Source organism: Protomyctophum bolini, assembly GCF_963924005.1.
Source record: "Protomyctophum bolini genome assembly, chromosome: 9".
In the NCBI taxonomy this organism is placed as follows: domain Eukaryota; kingdom Metazoa; phylum Chordata; class Actinopteri; order Myctophiformes; family Myctophidae; genus Protomyctophum; species Protomyctophum bolini.
In genome coordinates, this window is record NC_137870.1 from 33,567,982 (window position 1) to 33,587,993 (window position 20,012).

General features: G+C 38.8%; 1 protein-coding gene across 4 annotated transcripts in view; it reads right to left on the bottom strand.

The window, feature by feature from the left end:
* Positions 1-8,226, bottom strand: part of ncam1b (neural cell adhesion molecule 1b) — an 88,414-nt gene extending 80,188 nt beyond the window's left edge. For all 4 annotated transcript variants that reach the window (XM_080771791.1, XM_080771790.1, XM_080771792.1 and 1 more), the window contains exon 1: positions 8,006-8,226. In XM_080771791.1, coding sequence (XP_080627917.1) covers positions 8,006-8,057 — 52 coding nt within the window. In that variant the 5' untranslated portion in view covers positions 8,058-8,226. The remainder of the gene's footprint in view (positions 1-8,005) is intronic.
* Positions 8,227-20,012: the final 11,786 nt, after the last annotated feature.

The following is a 20,012-nucleotide window of genomic DNA, read 5'->3' on the forward strand; positions in this document are numbered from 1 at the left end:
GTCATGTTTTTAGCCCCCAAAGGGGATGTAGTTCCTCTCAACTCTATGAGGCCTGGATCTGTCTAATCCACTCCCTCATCAAAAAGGAAAGACGTCAGGCAGTCCTGGCTAGGTTTGTCCTCCCTAGAAAACCATTGCACACTCTGTATGCATACATCATTGATGTTACAGAGAAACTTCATATGAGAGTTTCACTGGCAGTTTAAACATATTAAACCAATAAAAATACTATTTATAAAAAATAAAAGTACACCACATGCACACTGTAGCTGCCAGCTGTTATTTTACTGTAGCCCATCTGCATCGCCATCATAACCGCTGCAATGTAATCACAGTGAACGCATCCCACTGTTCACTATGCAATTCTAGCAAGATTTAAAAACAAATAATTAAAGGAAAACAGGAAAATACTTCTATATAACTAATTATAACATGATTACATTTGGTGGCCAATGTTTTTAGTAGTTTACATCCTCTGGTGGCCAATGTTTTTAGTAGTGTACATCCTGGACACTACAATACAATACTTAACTTACTGTTTTGTTTGGGGCTGATGTGTATCATTTGTAGCAGCAAGCTGATACTGTATCACCAATTCACCATATCATCACTGTTTTAAGTGTTTTTAGTAGTTTACACCCTGTACAATAATAATATTAATGGATTGCATTTTTATAGCGCTTTTCTATGCACTACGTCACATGCCTACTCAAAACGCTTTACAATGGTCCAGTCATTCATACATTGAAGTGGCAAACAATCAACGCCAGCGTCCTCACTTTCCACATTCACACACCAATGGTGGCAATGTGGGGTTCAGTGTCTTGGACGAAGGACACTTCGACATGTGGACAGGAGGAGCCGGAATCGAACTGCCGACCCACAGATTATTGGACAACTTGCTCTGCCTCCTGATATATTATCGCCTCTCACTTCACACGGGAGTGATTTTTTTAAGTTTACATGGTACATTTGGGTTATTTATAAAATAATGGCTTATCAGTACTAGTCTGTTCACCCCGAATGTTTTCATTCACAAGTAAAGAGAGGGGTGGGTTAGTTACCTCCGGTTTATTATTCTCTATATCTGAAAGGTATAACGTCCTTATTATTGTAATGTACAGCTGGTATAAGAGGCGAATACAAAGTATATCAGTCAGGATATTCCGACAGGATCTCTGTCAGGTCTTGAGACAACTTGTTTTGATTTGACACTTTAATAAAAATGTATTGAATTGAAATTGAACGAGACGTAACTGTTTATTGTTGTTCTCTACGCACTGAGAGAGAGAATACAACGAAAGGTATAACGTTACATCCTTATTATTATACAGCTGGTAGACGAATACATTAGTGTATACATTAGACTATTACGAGACATAATGTAAGTTCTGTTAATTGCTGTTCTCTACAGTTAGTATTAGAGAGAGAGTAATGAGAGACAAGCGTACCTAACTACAGCTAGTTAAAAGGGCGCAACACAGTAAATCATTCACGGCATTGTGTTTTGTGTAAACCTTTTGTAAGATAAATGATGCAAAGTGATTGTTATGTAAAATGTTTATATTGTACACCTAGAGGGTGCTTGCGCACCACAGGGGGTTCACTGCATGCAGCAGTTTGGGAACCCCTGTACTAGATCATCAATGGTGTGACTGTGAATGTTGTTTCCACCTGGGTTAAGATGCATGTATAATTAAAAGCCTGTAATGCACTCGTTTTACTTGCTCAATGTGCTTACAGTAAGCCTGATGTACTTACATTTTCATCGCTGTGAAAATATGGAAATACTGAACTACCTTTACAGTGGGTTTAATATGAAAGTGTACCGGTATATGTGCCAGAAAGTTCTAGAGTTCTAAAATAGTTGAAAGAGACAGACGGTATGTATTTGTTATATTTTTTTGAATTGTGCATTGAAACTGTGTTTTATTTGTGTCATTAGGTTTTACAGTATTTGTCTAATGTGGCGTTGGAGGAATAACTGCACAAGAAAAACATCAGTATGATTCATGGACCTCGTTCATGACCAGACGTGTAGTTACATTAGCCTGGGATTCAGACAAATCTGTCAGTGCAAAACAAAAAAGGTCCTCAGAAGATTAGATTGGATTTATTTCACTGCCACGAAGTTGCACCCAGTGCTATTTTTCTGGACGTGACAGGCTTTAGGTACATCATAGGCATAGCCCATGTACGGTACATGGGCTATTGAGTGAAATAATTTACTGTAACTCATTAAAATGTAAAGTTACAAATGTTCCCCAAATATTATGGTTACAGGCCAAAACGTGAAGAGCTGTCAACCGGTACTGGTTACTCTTTTATATTTATAATGAACACATATGGGACCTATTATGGCTCCTGAAAAGGCAATAGTATTACTGATTTCGTAATCCGGTAAAGATAAATCAACAACTAATATCTATAACAAATATTGCGCTGTTTACATAATCACAATGAACAATCAATCAATAATGCACAGACCATGAGAATAAGGAATGCAGATCAATTTGCCATTATGTGATCAATATTGAAATCGTCAGAATAAAACAGCTTTCCACACATGATATACAGTTGTGCTACTCATGTGATTTAATTTCCCTGATGAAGACATGATGAAACCCTGCATGAGCTGAAATGTTGTTTGTTCGTTTTGTGTGGGTAATTAAATCACCAGAATAACAACAATCTGTTTTGTTTGCACATTTCCGATATCAGCACCAATATTAAGGATGTGTTGATCAAATTGCAATTAACCTATTCTGGGCGGGAACCTCTTTTGGTGTTTTAAGCATTATGATATACTTTAGCTATTGAAAAATAGCAGTGCTGCACCGAGTGCCGCGCTACGAGCTTGTAGATCTGCTATTTATTTTTAATCTTGAAAATGTGTCGCAAATCATTGAATATAATATATATTCTTCCTCAGTCCTTGACATGAAAAAGGTTGAGAACCATTGACATAGAAACAGGTTTCTCAGGAAACTTTTAGGATTTAGAAGACATTTTTTTTAGAATCGGCCTCAGTAGTTTGTAATCAAAACCAGCTGTGGAGGAGGAGGACAATGAAGCATGGGAATCAAACTGAGCTTCATTTGTATTGGCTTTTAATGATGTGTATCTGTACACGTCATCACGCAGCACGTTTTCGTTTTCAGGAAGTAATTACAAATATATTTTTATGGACTATTGATATAAAAACACACAAAAAAGAGAATTTGCCCATTTTTTGGCATCCATTGTTAGGTATGCCCATGACCACGGATATGGTCTAAAAGTGTGAAAAAGCACAAAGTTTGTAAAAAAATAAAATAAAGGATGAATATGGAATGAATATAGAATATAATAATAATAATGACAACTGCAGCATATTGTACCAAGAATAACAGACAACATGCAAGCACAATAAGTGATGGAGTTGATTGACTGAAATTGAATAAAGATATCAAAGGTTTAGAAGCAACTGTCACGACTCTTTTGCATGACACTGCAATTAGGACTGCTATCGCTCATTTTATTTTAATATATTTGTTATGTTTTGTATATCAATGTATCAATTAACCACCTAAGTGTTAATCACTGTTATAATGCAATATAGTGCTCCCCGACCATAGTAAGTAGTAAAACACTGTGTAAACAGTAATAACTCCCCCCCCCCCCCCCCCACACACACACACCCCTCCCATGGCTAACCCCTCCCATGGCTAACAACAACATAATTAAACTGCAATAAATCTATAATTAAAACTTGTGCGCTCAATGTACACCCTGGGATGCATAGGTAATAGGTACAATTGAATAAGCTTCCATCTCTTTTTGAGATTCAAAATACTAGATCTGATTCTGATCTTGCTCCTCACATACAGTAGGCAACACAAAAAGACTCGCCCAGCTATTTTGACAATAACTTGGCTATGCAATTCAAATTGCATCAAATGGTGAAAAATCACACCCGTGTGAAGTGAGGGGCACTAATATATTAAAGTCTAAGGTCACATTCTCACCTAATACTTCGGTAGACTCAATGCGCATATTTGCTGCGGTTTGCCTTCACACAGCTGTCATCCGCAGCAATTGGAAACGCAGCAGGGGGGACCTTTATCAATGTGTTCCATTCATAAACTAGCCTACACAGTGAAATCTATGGTGATAAAATTATACTCATAACGTGAGCCTTCACACCTGCCAAACGAAGTGCACTTTCTGAAAATGCGCAGCAGGATTCGTTTTAATCGCAGCAAAGCTCTCTGGTATGAATGTCACCTAACTCATGTTGATTAGGTGATGTAATGGTGACGTAAAACGTGCCAACACAAACATTAAATGCCATTAACAATAAAGAGACAATATGACGTAATGAGGGACAATATGACGTAAATTTTCCCTTCATTGTCAATGGCGTTTTAAAAACAAACATTAAACCTGTATATAGGAGGGGCTGGCGCCACTCAGAAATTGGCTAATGGGAGGGCTGGCAGACCTCTGACGTCATTCTGACTCACCCATAACCATAAGGAGTTCCCAATGCAGCTACTCCCAAATATGGAGTGTCATACAATGGCTGCAAACAAATCAGTCAGCTCCCTATATGGGCACAAAAGGGGGCACCAGCTCTCCCTGTACATACTGCCTTTGGGAGAACTTATTACCAATCACGGAGTGAACTTCCATTTCTATGCTGATGAATGATACCCAACTACATATCTTTCTGTAGCTCCACATGATCCCTGTGCTTTAGACTCATTGTTGACCTGCCTGTCCAGCATCAAATGCTGGATGAGTGAGAACTTTCTCAAGCTAAATAAGGATAAGACAGAAGTTCTCATAATCGGTTCTAGTGAGCAGAAATAATCAATAATAAGCAGACTGGGCTACCTGACTGTAGAACGTAACAGTACAGTAAAGAACTTGGGGGTCATTATTACTTGCGCAAGCAGAGCGTGCAAGTAAATAGTTTTCGTCCATGCCGCCGTTTGATGCGTATGCGCCGTGCCAGTGTATGACGTAATGACTACTTGATATTGCAGTGGTGTCAGATTACATACATGACACATAGGGGCATTACCTTTAATCCTCCCGACACTAAAACATATCGTCATTACGTCACCATCGAAAATCATGGTCATATGTTGCTACGATACATACGCATCAAACGGGGCATACGCAAAGTAACCACAGTATACCGCTAATCAACTTACAAATTACAAATACATATAAATAGAGGCATTTCCTTTAATCCACCCGACACTGATCGACATATACGTAACCATCGAAAGCCGTCATACTTATCATACTTAACAATACTACTTTTTTTACCTCCAAAAACTAGGTACGTAGCAAATAGCTAAACCTAATAATTCAATATTTCAAACGTTCTTTCACAGAGAAGCTGAGATTTGACAGTTTGTAGCAGTCGACAGTACTTGCGAGCTCTGCTTGCGCACTTGTGTGCAACAAGCAAGTAGGCACTCGACAGAGTGCAGTTCTAGTTGATTCAGAATTTAATTTTAATTCACACATTAATCATGTTACCAAGATTGCCTTTTTTCTTTTTGCTTCTACGGACCAACGGCGTGGAACAAACTCCCACTATACCTTCGACAGGCAGCCTTTGTAAAAAAAATTAAATCACAACTCAAGACTACTTCTACACTCTTGCTTTTACTTGTCTTTTAAATTCCTTGTTATTCATGTCCGCACTGTATTGCATGCTATTATTTCAATGTTTTATGCCTTGCTTTTATTTGATTTTTTTCTCCATTGCTCTGTAAAGCACTTTGAGCCTGGACCGTGGCTCAGCGGTTCAGGCACCTTTGCCAGTAGTCCAGGTCTGGCAGTGTGCCACGGGTTCAACTCCCGATCCCGACTGACTTTACTGCATGTCACCCCCCCATCTCTCTTCCCATTTCCTGTCAGCCTACTGTCTGTCCCTCTATAAAAAAATCACACCCGTGTGAACTGAGTGGTGCAACTCCCCTCCCCTCTCCCCTCCTCCTCTCTCTCTCTCTCTATCTCTCTCATTAGCAGGCAACAGAGCAGCACTATCTCTCTCTATGTTTCTGGCACAGCGCCCCCTACTGGTACTAATAGTCATATACTGGTGCTCAGATACACATAGGCGCATAGGTCACACGGACATTGCTGGTTGTAGGAGTGGTTGCACCACTCAAAAATATAAAATAAAAAGGCGAAAGCCAAAAAAACAAAACAAGGTTTATTCCACAGCCCAGAGTCGACGCTGTGATCCCCCTTCATAATGTTTTAGCACCCCAGACGGTAAACAGGAAGTGATGATGGATCGCACACTAACATAAGATCATAACATCCGGTCTGGGTTTTTGGTTCTTCAAAATATGAGTTGACGGGGGATTATATATGAGTTATCAATAAATGCTGGCAGACTAGGTGTAACTGTAGTAATATAATTTTCACCTTATTGCAACCCAGGATAAAGCTCAAATTAATCATGATGCCCGGCCTTTCTACAAACTCATACTTCTGTTATTGAATATATTGTTTTAACTCTACTCATGAGCATTAATAAACTGCTGTCCCCAGTCCCCATCATCATACAGAAGGGTCTCGTAGTCCTTCTATCCTTGCCTGCTTGAGACTAAAATGCTCTGCCCTGAAGCTAGGACGTAGGCCTAAAGCCATATGCCTTTGTTTAGTTGTCAACCATATGTTGCCCACATATCAAATTACCCAGTTTGGGTGTGTTAGGTTTACTGAAAAGCTTCTCATTTGGCACCATAAATAGCTGGACTTCATGAGACAAACAGCAGATGTTTACAGGCTCTTACATAACAGCTGGAGTCTGAACAGAAAGCACCACAAAAACAAGACATGTTGTGAGCTTGTAAATCAGCTATTGGATACAGACATTTGGAGACCTGTCCAACTCACAAACTCAGGTCCGTTTGAAGAGTTTAAGTATTTAAAAAAAAAGTGGTTCAAATAAAAGTGATGGGCATGGTGGGTATTGTCAGTTGGACTGCAACAGCATCAGCATCAGCCAAAGCCAACAACCCTCTTCATTAACAGTGCTGCTTCAAGTGAGCAGAACTCCCAGAGCTTCCCTCAACAGTGTCAACCCACTAGACTCCGCTTATTTGGAACCGTTCGTCTCAATTCATATAGGCCTACGCCGGTATGAGGAAATTACATCACTGTGCAAGTGAGACCAGATAAACAACCATATGTGTAATCAAACACTGACTCGATATATCATTGAGGGACCGTATGTGGATGGGGGAAGGGAGGCGTGGCACGTTTCTTATTTTCACGACACAGGCGTGTGCGCGCGCGCGCGTGTGTGTGTGTGTGTCTGTGTGTGTGTGCCTGCGTGCGTGCGTGCGTGTTTTAAAATGGCAAAGCGACAGACCCATCCTTTCCGCTCTAGGGAAAGATAAAAACAAGCACATATAGTCTACTGTACCATCTGCACGGACGGGCCGACGGATATTTCACATTACAAATCTCAAAATTAAGTCTCAAATGAATTTAAACGGTTCTTTCGCTAGTCATATTTACAGTGAAAACCGTGGTATAGCTATTTTTATATAGTATAACGTCGGGTCTTGATAAGCAGCCGCAGGGCAGCGTTGTTAATGCAAAGAAATTGACAATATACAAATATTCTGACCAAGAAAACGTTAATGTTTAGTCTATTATCATGCAATATCATCATACAATAAACAATAAGTATTTATCTCAACAACCGCTGTTGTCACACATTTCCTGGCGTTAGTTAGACATCAAGCTAATTAGCAGCCAGTGACGTGCATGGAGAACGTTAACGCTGCACCTGCTCTCCTCTCAGGACAGGCGGATGGAACCGAGAGGAGGACAGGCTAGTAATAAATGCATGCAGCCCTTTGAACACGACAGGACAGGATGGGAGGGAGGCGACGGAACACAGAGAATAAGTGCTTTAAATCCACGAATATAAACCTTCAGCAAAACAGCGATGGTAGAGAGGGATAAACTGAGATTTTCTTACCTGTAGAGCCCACAAGAAGCAAGGCTAAAAGGATATCCTTTGACTGGAACATTGCAAGTCCCGAGCGAAGAACGATAACGTTAGACCACGCGCGCTATAGCTAACATTTGGTCCCTAAGATATGGCTTTTTCCGCTCCCTTTACGAGCAGTTCATTCTAATATGAGATGTTGTTAAATCACCAGCAGAGTAGTAGCAGGAGGTACAGTAGGCTACAGTAAAGCCCAGTGCTGAGCGCCGCCGCACTGTTCAAAGGCTGACTGACAAGCAGCGCCTTTACACACGTGAATCAATCCGCACCAGAGGAACTATTATGGTCTTGCGGTTAAATAGTGCGTCGGTCTAAAATAAATAGAACGTTTATTATTTTATTTTTTATCACGAACCAAAAGGTTTAGTATTGCATCCGCACCTTATCGTTTGACCTGGCGACATGCCTTTTGTATTTCTACTTATTCAGTTGTTGTTGTATATATAATGAGAATAATTTAAATAAGATACTCTTATTGGTAGCCCACTGCTACCCCCAGCTTGCATAATTTGTTTTGTAACCTTAGCTTGAGAATAGGCTGTGTCTGTAAAAGAACAGCTGACGTGCATGTGTCCAGATCTGATCCATCAATACATACTGGAGAAAACTTAATTTATATTATTGCTTTTATTTGAGCACTATAGCTTTAAAATAATCTACACTGGATGTCAAAATCACAAATATTAAATTAATTTATTAAAATAATAACAACATTGCAGGATACAGACCGCTTATACCTATGTATACTTCCACTAAGTCCACTTATATATAGGCTAATCAAATCCAGCAAAGGTTTATTGCTGATCTATGCCCTCCCATTGCTTCTGTCCATTGTGTGCTGGCTATTTCCATTATATTATTGAGCCATGCATGCACCTTAAAGACTTAATCTAATTTGGAGTGGTGGACGGTGTATAACAATATGAAGATATGGTAGATATCACTGTATCAATATATTAGAATAACTTTATACAAATGGTATGTCACTGTATGAAGATATAAGCATCACTGTATGAAAATTGTGTCACTGTATGAAGATAGTAGAATCACTGTATGAATATAGTATGGCGATATGGTAGGTAATAGTATAGGAGATATGGTACAGTAGATATCACAGTATGGAGACTATAAAAGAGCTGCACCTTGGAGCGTATATTATTTGCCAGGCTGGGTGTCTCTGCCAAGTCATTGATTGAAATAATTCATTCAAGTTGTATTCATTCTCGAAAATTACACTGAGTAATTAAACTCATTTTCAGTGTTGTGGAGTACAACACAAATACAATATTATATAAAAAACATCACAATACATCAGAAGATCAGGAAAAGGAAAACAAAAGGTATACATATAAATTACATATAGGTTACAAATAGAAGCTAAGACAAATTTTACATATTGTGGGGATCTGTATGGATCACCAAGGTTTTAAAACGACTCAGGGGTACCAATGTGTTCAATTTTAATGTAGTTTGCAGGTCATTCCATGTATTAATATAATAGTTTTGCTGATGCGGTTAAACTTCTCACATTTGTGGCACCCCTTAGGAGCAGAAGTGACAGTGATGTATTATAGAGGCTCCTCAACATGTGATTCCAATTTGGAGCTGATTGGATGTCCAGGGCTTATGGTAATTAATGCCGTGGCTGACCGGAGCTCAGCTCCAGGGCCTGCCTCCTACTAGTAGCCTACCCCATCAGCCAGGATATGAAGAAGAGAAAGTGGGGGTGGATTGAACACACCCTACGCAAAGCAACAGACAACATCACAAGGCTGGACTGGAATCCACCGGTGAAGACATTAAGTGGGGAAGCCAAAACAGACTGGATAAGATCAGTCCAGAGCGAGGCAAAAACCCGGGCCCATCTGCAGAAAACTGCAGAAAAAAGCCTAAACACATTAATATGCATGCAATATTGCAGTTTTCATCCCGGAGAGAATACATTTGAGCTTCCTCCAAATAAAAGGACCCTTCATGAGATATTTTAAATGACTTGTCTCTTCTTCTCTTCCACTAAGATGCCAGGCAACCCTGAAGTAGCCTACAAACATTTGGTTGTACATCACAGAAGAAGGAAATGGGTAGTGTCTAGTGGAACGGATAGACATTGTGTTTTGTGACATTTAAAACAAGGAAAAAAGAAGATTAGATCCCATTCATAGTAATGCACAGTTGCACACCATTATAATCTTCTCCCACATAGCATCCAGCCTCCCACACACCCCTATGGTATGATAATCAAAATAAATAAGGAAAACAACAATAGGTCACCATACGACAACAAAAGGAGGGAGAAAAAGGAAAAAACGTGACAGCAATGTTGATTCAAAGCAATGTTGATTCAAAGCAAACTTTTAATAATTTAATTGCATGTTTCATGCCTTGTTAAAAAAATCCTATAGGATTCTGATTTTTGAGTGGTGCAACCACTCCTATCAGTCCTATGTGGAGCTATGTGTGTCCCTGGCTGGCTGGCTGGGCCCGTCCGTCCATCCGAGCACGAAAATAGCGTTTTGTTGGTTTTATATAAAAGGATTATTATTATTATAGGATTATTGTCCAAAGTTTCAATAGAATCCTATAGAATTATATTGGAACTTTGGAAAATGTGAAAGGATCCTATTAGAAATTTAGAAAATCCTATGGGATCTTTTGACAAGGGCTAGTTGACAGTTTAAATTTAAAGACATGCAAGAAATAAAAATAAAATATAAATAATTATTCAATGCAACATATCAGACACTAGTCTGATTGATGCTGCATGTCTTTCCATGGAGTCAATAAGGGCAATAGTTTTATTGCATTTTAAGATGCATATAGAAGGGCCAGGAGGGATTGTAGATTAGTTTAATGGGTGGAGCTATACTGAATATCTTGAGGAGGCATTTGCATAGACTGGAGCTTTACACACTCTTTAATGAATTTCTGACCTCTTTTTATGCATTCAAATAAAAACAAAACAGGCAGCTCTCCTGCCTCTGGGATGGGTTTTTATGGTAGATTTGAATCAACAACTTCCCTGATCCATTTTTATTTGTCACTCTTGCTACTTAAGACTAATGAATAATCTATGATTATAAATATAACCTATCATTCCTATCATAGCCTCAACATCAAACACGATTGTGATTCATTTAAACTTTATTGATTCACATCCCTGCATATTATGCTATTGGTAGATTGTTTAGAACCTTCAGTATAGTTACCTTGAATTTATAGCATAAAAACATGATTACTTCATGTGCAGTTTTCACTTTCCAGATTTAATGGAACTTAATGGAAAGACTTAAAGAGGAACCGAGCAGGCATTGCAGAACCACTGAATAACTGTAGCTTAGTGCTTCAAAGATGCACTAAGTATGAAAATACTTGATTTCCTTTTTTTGGGGAGTCGGAGTTGGCAGACTTACTACTACTGAAAATGTCAATGTGCATATCCTTCAGGGCGACACACTTCACAAATATGCTAAAGTAGTGAGTTTCAATATTTTAGAAAGTTTCTGGCATATCTGCATCATACCGGTAATTTATCACCTAGTATAGGTACAATTTGAGGATTGAATTCTATAATCTCAGAGCTAAAATGCTTGTATCAGTTTGCATTTAGTCTGGTAATGGTTTAATCAGACAGCGGATTCATTGTCTGTCCTGCAAGGCACAGAGGGCTCCTTTGTGGACTGATGATATTAATCTGGGTAGATGTGGAGGAGTCTGCGTTCTCTCTCTCTCTCTCTCTCTCTCTCGCACACGCGCACACGCACACGCACACACAGGTATAGCCACAATCCTTTTATTGGTCTTTCTAGATCAGGGTGATACATCATACAGTATGTATCATCAAACTAGTTTGACTGCAGTGGCTCAGAAGTTAAAGCAGTTGCTTGGAAATCAGAAGGATTTCTGGTTCAATATCCTGGCTCTGTCTGTGTAGAAGTGTCCTTAAGCAAGACACTGAACCCGAACCCCAAACTGCTAACCTAATCTAACCCAGTGTATGAATGTACTGTAGCTCAGCTGTGAACGGGTGAATGTACAATGCACAATTGTAAAGTGCTTGGGATATAGGTGGCAGAAAAGCTGACTATTTACCATTTATATATGCCGTGATGTAATCACTGGAGACATGAGGTGACCTGCAGCATGTCAGTACAAGTACAAGGCTCCAATTAATACACCATCCACCAGTACAGAGAGGGTTTAGTTCCACTCATGATCCAGTGTTTCACAGGCAGGTCACACTGATGACACACACTCATGCCATGTTCACTTCTGCTTGATCAGTATGCTGGTAGACGAAATGTCTGCCAACTGTTACAGTAATTGTGTAATGACATGAGAGAAGGGTGTGCATCATTTTTGTCTGACAAGCACTGTCGTACTCTAAAAATATAGATATTTTGTATGCAGACAACATACTGTTTGAGATAGGATTTCTGGCATGCCACCCACCAACAACATGTTGGCAACATGTGTTCAGGGTTGCTGTACTGACAGCTGAACTAAATTATATCTGGCCTAACTTGAAAAAACTATAAACCCTGAACCATGATGTAAAAATGGTTCAAAGCTGTGTCGATTGCATGCAATTTATTCTGCATCTGTATTTTAAAATTGTATTAAAGCCTAGATTAGATTAGTGACACATGAACAAAAAAAGAAAAAGTAGCTCAGAGATGATTGGGCTCTTATTTTGGTAATCTGCTGCCATCTATGGGTTGTATTATGAGAAGAGGAGAGGAGAGGAGAGGAGAGGAGAGAAGAGAAGAGAAGAGAAGAGAAGAGAAGAGAAGAGAAGAGAAGAGAAGAGAAGAGAAGAGAAGAGAAGAAGAGAAGAGAAGAGAAGAGAAGATTATTTCCATCATTCTTGCACACCATTTTAATTTTCTCCCACACCCCATCCAGCCTCCTGCCTCCCACACATCCCTATGGTATGATAATGAAAATAAAAAAGGAAAACAGTATAACAAGTATAGCTCAGAGATTATTGGCTAATCTGCTGCCATCTAAGGGTTGTATTATGGACTTCTACAATGATGTGTTATGACACAGCACTTTACATGCACTGCTGTCTTTTTGACGAGAGGAGGCAGTATATCTCTATTTTCATCAGTTTAGCCTAAAAAAGTTCATGCATACTGTCCATGTGTGTTTATGCACTGCAGCCTGCCATGTTAGTAGTATAACAGTATTTGACATAAGCAACACAGCTGCAACTAATCAAATTAATAATGGGTGTTTTTAGTTTAGGTGTATCCAGACTACAGAGCATAGCTGCAGCTGTGTTGCTTGGCCTGCAAGCCTCAGTGTGTTTTAAACTGTCGCTTTATTTTCTTTTTTACCAGGAGTTATTTATTTACTATAATCACAGCCAGGGTCAGTGCAGGGAAGTAACTACTACATACATTTGATATATATTTTTTACTTTACTGGAGTGTTTCAAATGTTCAATACTTACTTCTACACTAGGGCTACATCTCACTGATCTCACACGGAGTTTAGTTCCACTACAATTTAGTTGTAAAAACTTTAGTTAATATTATCACAAATATTCAGCCCTACAGTATATACGCACACTTTGAAAATATAATTAGCTGATCTACAAGCTCACAACCTTGTGAGCTTGTAGATTTTATACATTTGAAAACTTTTTGGTAGGTCTATTTTACCGGTAAGTGTATTTTTATTTATTTATATATATATTTTTTTTTATCCCACGATTTTGTAACCCATTTTTCACCCCTGTGTCAATCATCTAATGTGATCCTGGGCTCTACACACCCTCCACCAACCTAGTCCCCATATATGGGGGGCAAGGGGAGAGCAACGGACTTGAACTCATGCTTCCTTCATGCCTGAGTGTCCAAGTTGCTCCTTTACACCTGACAGGGGGGAGTTTCCCTGGCTGGACGTAGCATGTGGAAGGAACACGTTATTCCAACCAGTTCCTTTCCCCTCCATCAGGCGCCCCGGTTGGCCAGGGGGAGGCAGTTTAGTGACCAGGATTACTGTATGTTTTTTGTGAGGGTACCTACCCTAGGGGTAAGTGTATTTTGATGCCAGTACTACTGTATGCCAATACATTTTCTCAACAAAATAAATCTGAAATTTGAATACCTGACTTTTACTTGTAAGTACCAGAGTATGTCTACATGGTGGTATTGATACTTTTACTTAAGTAAAAAAAAGTACTTCTACCACTACTGGTCACGGTTACAATCATAGAAAAGAAAGCAAACGAAATGACAAAACAAACCTATAGACTATTCATAGCACAATAATCGGTCCACTCAATGACTAAATGTCTATGACAGATCTCTGAAATATATCCACATTACAATATGATAATAGCTCCAAATGAGTTCATCACAGATGTTACATTTGAACAGGTGGTGAAGAGCTGGCTAGTGTCATAAATCTGTCAAAACATAAGCATCCAACCTGCTCTCCAAATGTTTCCATCTGATTTACGAGGGGCAAAGAAGGCATATCCATTACAGCAACAAACTGAAAAGAATTGTGAGCAACACGATGCATTAGAAGAGAATGTCCTGTAAATTGTCTAACTTAGTATTCATAACTGATGTCATGTGCAATGACAATTACAAACTTTATACCACATCCTCAGTTATTCAAGAAGTCTGACTCTTTGGATTGCACTGTATGACAAGCCTCTCACACACTCTACAAAAGTCTACATCCATTTCATCCTAGACGTATGAGGAAAGTGCTTTCAGCCAATGATTCTCTCAAACAGGCCTCCTGGAATTAAATATAAAGCAATGTATACAGTAGTTGTACAGACAACACATTTAGTCCTAGTGTACTTTTTGAGCATTGCTTATAACTGCTCCAACTACCAGCTATGTGTGTCTGTCCGTACGTCCTAATGAATGTACGTACAGTATGTATGTATGTATATCAGTTTCAGCACGGACAGCTGCAGTAGTGCTGTGTGACCTGGGGTGGCACTGTGGGGCGGTGTTGCCGTGTGAACAGTACAGCGCAAAGTAGTACAGTACAGTACAGTACAGCACAGAGTTCAGTACAGAGTACAAAACAATACAGCACAGTACACAGTAGTACAGTACAGAGTACAGTACTGAGTACAGAGATTTTGTTTTTTATCCCATGATTTTGCCATTTTTTCACCCGGTGCCAATTGCCTACTTAGCTGTAATACTGGGCGCTATACTCCCTCTGCCAACCTGGGGAGAGCTCCCAACTGAACTCATGCTTCTTTCAATGTATGAAGAGTTGCACAGTGAGTACTGTAAATACAGATTCAATCCTATGCTAGATTTCATAGTTGGTAATAGGTAGGCCTATCATAAGCTATTAGAGGATTGTGTGGATCAGTGTCACTTCTTCAGCAAATATAATCCTACTCATGACATGCATTGCAGTAAGCAATACGAATTTTGTATGAAATATTTTCATTAAACAAGATTGTTATTGTGCTGGGCAGCTCCCAGATCTGAACTGGGAAAAGAGCATTCGTGTCCGGAAAACCTACACTGGATGAATAATGTCAATAGTTATAGTGGAACAAAACCGGAATAAGGGCACTAATAAAAAAAAGTCCAGACACCTGTGTGGTATTTGTCACTGTAAATTTGCATATCGTTGCTGTCAGGGGGAAAGCACCTAACTCCATTTTTTAAGTTTTGATTTTGTTTGCAAAATCAGTGATATTGAACACAATTTACATCTGTGTTGGTTAAAAAATAATGAACCAATGCAAAGTAATAAAAAGCGCTTTGGACAAAACCTCTTAATCCATAGTATGGAGCCCCTGAATGGCCATGCATTCAAAATATATTTAATATTGTCCGTACAAGATATTATCTTGTCCGTACAAGATATTATCTTGTCCGTACAAGATCATTATTATCTCGTCCGTACAAGATAATTATTATCAAGATATTAACGATTTACCATTTAATTGGAAAATAAGTTGCATTGTATACATCAACATAAAAGTGAAGAAGGAAGGGAAGTCCGCACAACAGCTTCTGCTCAGTGCTTTTATTAATTTAAAACACTGACATATATAAACACGACGTTTTGGCCATGACTGGCCTTCATCATGGTGACGTTGTCAGTGTTTTAAATGACTAAAAGCACTGTGGAGCAGAAGCTGTTGTGCAGACTTCACTTCCTTCTTCACTGTATCAACCTATAGGCCTAGTCCAGCACCAGCGAAGGACTGGATGTGCGCAGCAGCGCAACCCTCTTGTTTTTAAACACATCAACATAAAATATCACAACATGAGTCAGTCCATATACATCTCCCCCTATTTGTATAGCTACCTAGCCTCGATACTCAGGCTTTCATTTTCGTCGCTATCTATGTCTTGGTTGTTGGATGTTTTGAATGGATGTTTTCCATCACACGGTGTGATTCACACCAAATAAAGTATTCCCCATCTCTCCATTAGCTTTTACACCATTGTGTGTTTCATCCAATAACTCTCAACTAATGGTTCATGAAACACATCATAAGAGCCTTATCAATGAGGTAATCAAATCATTCATTCAAACACTTCACCACATTCTTAATTTCCTGAAAAATGAACATTTTGGAGTTAGGTGGTTTCTTCCCGACAGCAGAGATACAGTACAGTGAAATTAGGTATCTACGTAGCAGGAGCAGTGGGCACTAAGTTGATAACATTTAAACAAAAAGCAATATTAATAAATGCAAATCAAATTTACATTTGTTTTACTGCTCATATATCTAAGTCTTAGACACAGAAACACACCATACTTGATGTTATTTTAAAATGTATTCATTTTTCACCACACACAGCATTTCCTTCTGTGTCCATATGGTAGCCTCTATCGATACGATTATCGTCAAGGAATACGATACGATTATTGTATCGATTAATTGAGCACAGCCCTATCAGACAAAAAGCTTTTTATTGACCCTGCAAAATTCTAACATCCATGGCACCTTGGATGAGCACTTTATATTTGAAATCTGAATGTTTATGTACACGTTTGCTTTGTAAATGCAGCAGTCGCAAAAAACAGACGCCATGTCAGTTAGTTGCGCCATAACTGTCAGGATTATGACAGTCATGATTGAATCAATGCGGGCAGTGAATGGTAAAGAATATAGTTATTTTTCATTTTTATTTTGTAGGTACAGTGTGATCTTGAAGGGTGCTGTTGAAACATTTTCTGCTCTCTAATTTCCTGTGGCCCATTTAGAAATATCTGTCTTTTAATCCTTTTTCTCTAGGAAAAAATATAAAACGTAGCAGGTAAAAATCAAACCTATAAGTGAAATAGCCTATTCAATTGTATGTTGTGTTCAAGAACCATGACCTATTGGTTGTCAGTGGGCATACTATATAATATTTTGTAATCACAGCCTACATGTTGAAGATATTGTGCAATCAGTGTAACATATGTGTACAATAGGGGTATTAAATCGGTAATTACACAGTATATACTGTATAGGCTGAACCCATTCCAGCCATGAAACACACATTTGAAACAGATCTATATAAAAAACATGTCTGACATTACTGACATTACTGACATTACTTTGTATATTCACCCCATAGTGCCATGGTGAAAAGCATTCTAAATGTTCTAATACAACCAATGGAAGAGGGGGTACAAATATTGCATGCTAATTCCATGGTGTGACAGGCCACACAATTTAACCAAATCGTTTAATTTAAGTAATCCTGAGAATACATCAACAGATGAGAATTTCAAGTACAGAGAATTAAGGGTAAAAATAAAGCTGTCAAGCACAAGTGGTTATCGGATATAAGGCAACAACATACCTTGTTATAGGTATGTATATATATATATATATATATATATATATATGTGTATATATACAGATATATTATATTATATATATTTATGTTGTATCATGTATTATATTATGTATTATATATTTATGTTCTGTTTGGCTACTGATATTCATGCCCTCCTTATACTCCTTTGATGTATCATGGTTGTGTTCATCCTATGACCTATATGCTATCTTAACACGATAGGCGATATCGATAGGCCCCCACTCGTTTTATATTTATATATTTATTTATATATACATATATATATTTATATTATATACAGTCTGGTGTATGTGTCGTTGTTATGTATGTCTTGTTTGTCATGTCTATAAAAATCGAATAAAAACTAATATAACAAAAAAGGCAACAACATACCTCGTTTTCTTTGTTATGTTTGTGCATGAGTCAGTTTTGCCTCAGTGACTGCAGCAAAACAATAGCAAAAATGTGACTGCACATTGATTTATAATACTGTCAATATTATAATGTAGGAAAGCATCCCTGGGTGAGGATTATGCACTCTTCAGCTGAGAAACCAATTGAAAAACTATGTGATGTGCAGTAATCATCACTCTTGTCTCTGGCTGAGTTATGGCCACTGTGAGATATGAGTGACAGAGCAGAAACATAATGAGCAGCATGACTGCTGAATGGGCAAGTGCATATTGTAGAGCTGAATATATTTTAATAAAGATATTTCATATCACTCATTATTCAGCTATACAGATAAGTGACAGTGATAATGTCCCAGGTCTGCTGGGCGTATACTGTAGTTGTAATAGATGAATCAGCTGCCACATGTTTTATTCTTTTCTGTTTTATATAATGCATGCAAAAGATTATAAAAGAATATGGTGGTCATTTATTGCTGTATGTAAAATTAATTAACGTTACATGAGCGTACATGATCAGAAACAAAGATATAGCTCATAAAAAAGATATGTGATGAGGTCTAGAGTTGTATATTATGCTTGCCAATGCATGCACTTCTTGCATGTTATATTTTGCACTCACCCATTGGTCCTTTTTGGCTTTCTGACTATCTATTGATTGTCAGAAAGCCTGGTTTGTTTACTCAACTATAGTTGAGTAAACAAACTCATATGCTGTCTACCTAAAATGCTAGTTGACAGAATATACTTAAAAAACCATAGGAAAATACATATTATTTTATGGCCCCACCCTTGTCCTTTTTAATCACGTATACCCATGCAGCTTTTATTTGCCCCTGGTATTAAGGAGAGTGATAAAATGACAGAGGTTGATGCTGTATCTAGAAAACCAGAATGCTGATAATTGGGCTAATACAGCTGTAGGCCTACTGTAGCTGACCATTCAGCAAAAGTTAATGTTCCTCCGCTTGCTAAATTGTCACTGTGAGCAACCTCACCGCAGAAGGAACACAGCATGTCAAACATGGATGATCAATTTCAATTCAATCAATTTGTCAATGTCGCTGTGAATAAATAAGTCTATGATGGCTGATGAACAAATTGCCACCTGTATTCATCATTACCCTCAATAAGCAACCCTCTTTTTTTTTTATCCCACGATTTTGCAACCCATGTTTTCACCCAGTGTAAATTATCTAATGTAATCCTGGGCGCTACACTTCCTCTGCCAACCTGGGGGGGCAGCGGACTGACCTCATGCTTCGTTCTATGCATGAGGAGTCCAAGCTGCTTCTTTTCGCGTACCTGACGGCCGGACGTAGCGCGTGGAAGGAACACGTTATTCCGAACAGATCCTTTCCCCTGAGGTGCCCCGGCTGGCCAGGGGGAGGTAGTTTAGAGACCAGGATTACTGCATGTTTTTTGTGAGGGTACCTACTCTACCCTACCCTAGGGGAGAACATGCAAACTCCACACAGAAAGGACCTTTCACAACCTCGCCTCGGGTATGGTCACTGATGACACACGCGAAGGAGAGAACACACCCCCAGCGCCCACAGTGTCCCCAGCGGGAATCGAACCCAGGACCTTCTAGCTGTGAGGCAACAGCACTACCACCGTGCCACCGTGCTCCCAACCCTCAGTGGGTTAACCTCGGGTAACCATGAATGCCCAGGTGATAATAGGACTATTTATTAGTTGTTTTACAGGAACATCTCTATTTATTAGTTGTGATCCTGGATGACAAGTAAAAAACAAGTGCAATAA